The 5,717-nt window shown below is 36.1% G+C and overlaps 1 protein-coding gene across 1 annotated transcript; it reads left to right on the forward strand.

Moving 5' to 3' along the window:
• Positions 1 to 2,743: 2,743 nt before the first annotated feature.
• Positions 2,744 to 5,717, forward strand: LOC114162103 (glyceraldehyde-3-phosphate dehydrogenase, cytosolic-like). Its single transcript, XM_028045880.1, has 12 exons — positions 2,744 to 2,937; positions 3,078 to 3,101; positions 3,218 to 3,318; positions 3,452 to 3,567; positions 3,674 to 3,773; positions 3,990 to 4,136; positions 4,230 to 4,290; positions 4,384 to 4,481; positions 4,599 to 4,741; positions 4,891 to 4,974; positions 5,114 to 5,203; positions 5,376 to 5,717. The coding sequence occupies exons 1-12, from the start codon at positions 2,934 to 2,936 to the stop codon at positions 5,422 to 5,424; spliced, it is 1,017 nt and encodes a 338-aa protein (XP_027901681.1). The 5' UTR covers positions 2,744 to 2,933; the 3' UTR covers positions 5,425 to 5,717.

Here is a 5,717-nt window from a genome sequence, read left to right on the forward strand (position 1 = left end):
TCAAAAGTCTTGTGTGCTTTGTGTTCAAAAGTGTAATCTTGGTGTTTGATTTGTAAAACTTTTGAATATAGTGGAAACCAGGCTCAGGTTGTCCTGGAAAACTGGACGTAGCTCTGTGATTGAGTGAACCAATATAAAAACAGTTATGCATTCTTCTTTCCATCATCTCTCTCTTTAAAACTCTTTAAAAACTCAAGAAAACCAAGCAATTTGATCTTTGGTGTGGTTCAATGCGTTCTTGTGTAATATGAGGCTTTGTACTTGTTATAAATAGTGATTAGAACATGTCTTGTTTGTAAAAGATTGTTGTTTGAGTTGAATTCGCGAATTCTGCATAATTCTCCAGTATTTTAGCCGACTGATTTGTCTTTTTAATTGACTGTTTCATAGCATCAAGAACAATTTAGTCTCCTATTTTATATTTTAATCGACTGAAAGTGTACTGGTCTGCTGCATTTACATCCAAACGTTCCAGTCTATTAGATTCAATTGAAAAAGGTTTTAAGCTTTCAAAAAGGTTTTATAAAGCCAATTCAACCCCCACTTCTTGGCTAAACTCACCATTTAAAAACTAACATTCAAGACCCCTAAGGCAACCATACCCCTCTCACTTTCGCCTTTCTTGCAAAAATAGTGCCTCACCTCTCTCTTTTCTGCTAGGGTTTAGCCTTTAGTTCACTTCAAGCTAGCTCAACCTCGTTTCTTCTCCACCTCTCAAATCTGCTCTGGGAGGTTCTGCGTTCGTGGGCTTAGGATCAAAGCAGTTTGCTAGCTCTTTCCAGGTAAGGGAAGCTAGGGTTCCTTGAGTTTTGTAGCATATGGTTGATTTTATTGATGTCGTGTATGCATGAAATTTGTGCTGGGTATGTATTTACTGTGTTTCTGGAATAGTGCTCGCGTAAAAAAATAGGAGAGACCTGTTAAACTCGCCTAGGCGAGTGCGTCTTTCGCCCAAACGAGGAGCTCTCGCCTAAGCGAGGTTAATAGTGTCTCGCCCTCTCCTCTGTTTTGAGTTGTCGCCTGAGCGAAGGCCTCTCGCCTGAGCGAGAGCAATCTCACTCGAGCGAGATAGGCTAGCTTGAGCGAGAACTAGAGGTGCCCACCGCTCAAGAACTCGCCCAAGCAAGAGCTTTTAGCTTGAGCGAGGGATCCCTCTCGCTTGAGCGAGAGTTGCTGGCCTGAGCGAGATTGACAGTAGTGTGTTTGGAGGATGGTATATTTCTATTGTTGCAGTTGTTAATTACATGATTTACTTGACTAGTTCCATTCAAAGTATGGAACATATGGATATGCATGAAATCTCTAATTGTATGGACTTGATAATGAATTGGGCATGATCTTGGCATGTAATGAGTATGAAATGGTTGGTTATAAGAGTGGCATGGAATTGGTATGGATGATTTTGTTAGATGGATTGTTGGAACAAGTTGTGGTTATGATTAGGACGTAATTCCACGATGGTTTCGTGGTGGTGCCTCATTGGGTTAGGACGTAATTCCATGAACGTCTAGGGCTAAGGCCTATGTAGTGTCTTGTCCTTAGGTTTTATTTTGAATTACTGTTGACCCTTTCCTTTACTTGTTTACTGTGGTGTGCCCTAGTTCATTTATGTTTTCGTTGGATAACGAGTAGCGATTTTACTCCAAAACTTGCTTCTTGTATTATTTTGTGTGACATTGCATTTATTTAAGTTTAATATTTAAATGAGACGTTAATATATATATATATATATATATATATATATATATATATATATTGTTTTTTTAGTTAAATAGTTTTCTTTATTATTAGGATGGCTATTTTTTAATTTTATTATGCTATTTTGGATGTTATAATTTGATTTTACTTTTTATAAAATGAATAATTGTCATTTTCTTTAAATTTATGTTGATAATATTGTTACAATAACAAATAATATTTATTACTTGTGCTAAGTATGGTTTCTATTAATAAATAAACTTTAATGATAATGTGCTATTTTGTGTAATAATTATTTATGGCACATTTATTGATTAATATAATATTACTATCAATTTTATACAAAAAAAATGTATTGAAATGTTATTAAAAAAATTTACGTCAAATTAAAAGCATTCAAATCAGTAAGACAAAGTTTAAAAGTATTATCATAATAATGAAAACAAAACTATTTAACTTTTTTTTTAAAATTTTTATTTTAACATATGCTTGAGTTGAGTTTATGCTATTATATTATTTTTAATCTAACTTTCTACATTTTAAATATTTATGAAGAAAATTTTTAAGTATTGTAAATTAAATTATAACTGAAGAGAAAGATGACAAGCAATACATTAATGGTTTTTTTTTATATATATATATAACGTTGTATACAGAGAAATCCATTGTTTTGTTACCAAATTTGACCAAATGTTTTCAATTCAAATGGTTTTTAACTGGTTTTTGTATGAAAATGCCCACAAGGTGAAAACCCTAAAGATGTCATAATTTTTTATCCTTCAATTACTTGAATTGAAATTTCCATTATTAATGGGATAATTGATTGATTAATTTTTATTTTAACATTACAAGTTAAGTAAAAAAAGCACAGATGGTTTGAATTTACCAAACACAATATTTTTATAATAATAGTAAATAGCAGGAAATCCAAAACCCTTAAAAACATTACAAAACCATTTAAGAAAACTATTAAAGTAAAATAGAAAGAATGGAATATTCGCATATTTGCAGTGAAACAGAATATGACTTGGAGTTCCGGTAATAATAGTCACTCTCAGACGGAATTCACTTGAGGCACATACCGGTTATTCCGGTCTTTTACTCTTCTGTCTCTCTTTCCCTACCTTATTAAAACCCTACCTCACTAAATCACTTCATCACCTCACTCATACTCTCTGTTCTGTTCTCACCTTCTGCTATTTTTCCTATCCTTAATTGTTCTATCTTCACCAGTTATGGGTATGCAAATAGCCATCACATTTTTCTCCATTTTTTCTTTTCTTTTCTCTTCTCTTCGTTTTCAACTGTTTTCCGTTTCTCACTTTTTTCTTCTTTCTGTTTCGTTTTCCTTTTCGTTTCCAATGAATTGCGTGGATCAGGCAAGGTCAAGATCGGAATCAACGGTACATCATCTTCATCCTTTCTTCTCCCTTCTCTTCCTTCATATCAGTTCAACACCTTTTCCACTTTTTCGTTTTCGCCTTTTTTTTTTGAAATTTATTTCTATGAAATGTAACAGGATTTGGAAGAATCGGCCGTTTGGTGGCCAGGGTGGCTCTTCAGAGAGACGATGTTGAACTCGTTGCTGTTAACGATCCCTTCATCACTACCGATTACATGGTACACACCTTCTCTTCTCTCTCACTGTCAACACTAGAACAACGTTTACTGTTCAGATCGGCGAGGTTTTTCAATTTTATATTGTTATTAGCCGTTAGATCTGGTTGTTGACGGTGTTTGGTTGCGTCTGTAGACATACATGTTTAAATACGACAGTGTTCATGGACACTGGAAGCATCACGATGTCACCGTTAAGGACTCCAATACCCTCCTCTTTGGCGATAAGCCAGTCACTGTTTTTGGACACAGGTCTATTTTTCACCTGTTTTTTCATGTGTTCCATTGTTTGTTATATGTGTGTGTTGTAAGTGTTCATTTCTTCGCGAACAAAGTTAAATCTCTTGTTCATCCTCAGGAACCCTGACGAGATCCCATGGGGTGAGACTGGAGCTGATATCGTTGTTGAATCCACTGGAGTTTTCACCGATAAGGACAAGGCCGCCGCCCATTTGAAGGTTTCTATTATTTACAGCACTACCCTTTAACTCTATTAACTATTTACACGCGTTGTATTTTCTGTGTTCTATGTTTGAATCTATGTATCCAAATTTCGCTGCTTTTTCTTCAAATATTGTTTGAGATTTATATTTTTATGCGATGTGCTTATGTACGGTTAGTATTTATTGTAAGGTGGAATTTTAATGTTTGTTTGGTTTGTTTTTTTAACCCAGGGTGGTGCTAAGAAGGTTATTATTTCTGCCCCCAGCAAGGATGCTCCCATGTTTGTTGTTGGTGTTAACGAGCACGAGTACAAGCCTGAGCTTGATATCATCTCCAATGCCAGCTGCACAACCAACTGCCTTGCTCCACTCGCCAAGGTTTGCTGTTTGCCTCATTCCGTGTAGTATATTTTTTTTTGTTGGTTGTGTTGAGACTACTTTAGTTCTAATTGTTTCTTGTTAATTTTGCAGGTTATTAATGACAGATTTGGCATCGTCGAGGGTTTGATGACCACAGTTCATTCCATCACCGGTGAGTCTCTCTCTAAATGGATTGCCTGTTGCATGTTTTGGCTCATACATACTAATTACTGAGTTTGGTTTATGTTATTGTATTGCAAACCAGCTACCCAGAAGACTGTTGATGGACCATCAGCCAAAGACTGGAGAGGTGGAAGAGCTGCTTCATTTAACATCATTCCTAGCAGCACTGGAGCTGCCAAGGTCAATATTTCATCTAATATGTTTTGCTTTTTTCTGGTTTTGCCACAAGATTGATATTGTATTGTTTACAGACAACTCTGTTTTGATCTTTTCGTATTCTTATTTTTCTGTGCCAAGGCTGTTGGGAAAGTCCTTCCTTCTTTGAATGGAAAATTGACTGGAATGGCATTCCGTGTTCCCACCGTGGATGTCTCCGTTGTTGACCTCACAGTGAGGCTGGAGAAGAGTGCCAGCTATGCCGAAATTAAAAATGCTATCAAGTAAGTGCAGAATACTCTTATTGATGTTGTGGTGTTGTTGAATCTTATGCAAATTTGTGACTCTTGTTATTCGAAATTCAATTCAAGAGGTGCGCCCATTTTGGGATCGGTCCTTGCCCACTGTCTTATATAAATGTTGTCTTTCTCAGGGAGGAATCCGAGGGCAAGTTGAAGGGAATTCTTGGTTACACCGAAGATGATGTGGTCTCCACCGACTTTGTGGGTGACAGCAGGTATAAATTATGCCGCAGTTGGGAAATTATTCATACCTGGTCGTTGTAGTGATGCCTAGGGTCCAAGTTTTTGTTGCATTTCATTTTCACATTATTCATTTATCTGTTATTGAACCCTTTTGTCCAATCGTTGTTTCAGATCAAGTATTTTTGATGCAAAGGCTGGAATTGCATTGAACGAAAATTTTGTGAAGCTCGTCTCGTGGTACGACAATGAGTGGGGATACAGGTAATCCACCTTAAACCTTTATTCTATATAATATAACAGTGTTGTAGTGCGCCAGGAAACAGATTTTTTGTTGAGTAATTATTTACCCAATAAATTAATGACGCGAATTATGTATGATTTATTATTATTAATTGAGCTAGATCTAATACCTGCTGAGTTCCATGTCTTGCAGCTCACGTGTGATTGACCTGCTTGTTCACGTTGCCAAGACCTCTTTTTAAGCTGGTACTACACAGTACTACTTTATTTTTACGTTTAGCTGTGTTCAGTGATGTCTTTCTGGAGCAAAAGTGAGAGGTCTGAATAAATAGTCGGTTTGTGGAAGCAGTGGTATTTATGTACCCTGTGAGGAGGAGCATGAGCTCTTTTTGGACTTTTGGTATTTGTGTCTTGTGAAGGGGGATGGAGTTTTTGGATTTCTAGATAATTGCGAATGTACTTCGGCATTTTATGTACTTGCTAATGTACTTGTCTCTATTGATTGTTATAGTGGATATTTGACCCTCCATTTTTC

The sequence above is a fragment of the Vigna unguiculata genome, chromosome 9, assembly GCF_004118075.2.
Source record: "Vigna unguiculata cultivar IT97K-499-35 chromosome 9, ASM411807v1, whole genome shotgun sequence".
NCBI lineage: Eukaryota > Viridiplantae > Streptophyta > Magnoliopsida > Fabales > Fabaceae > Vigna > Vigna unguiculata.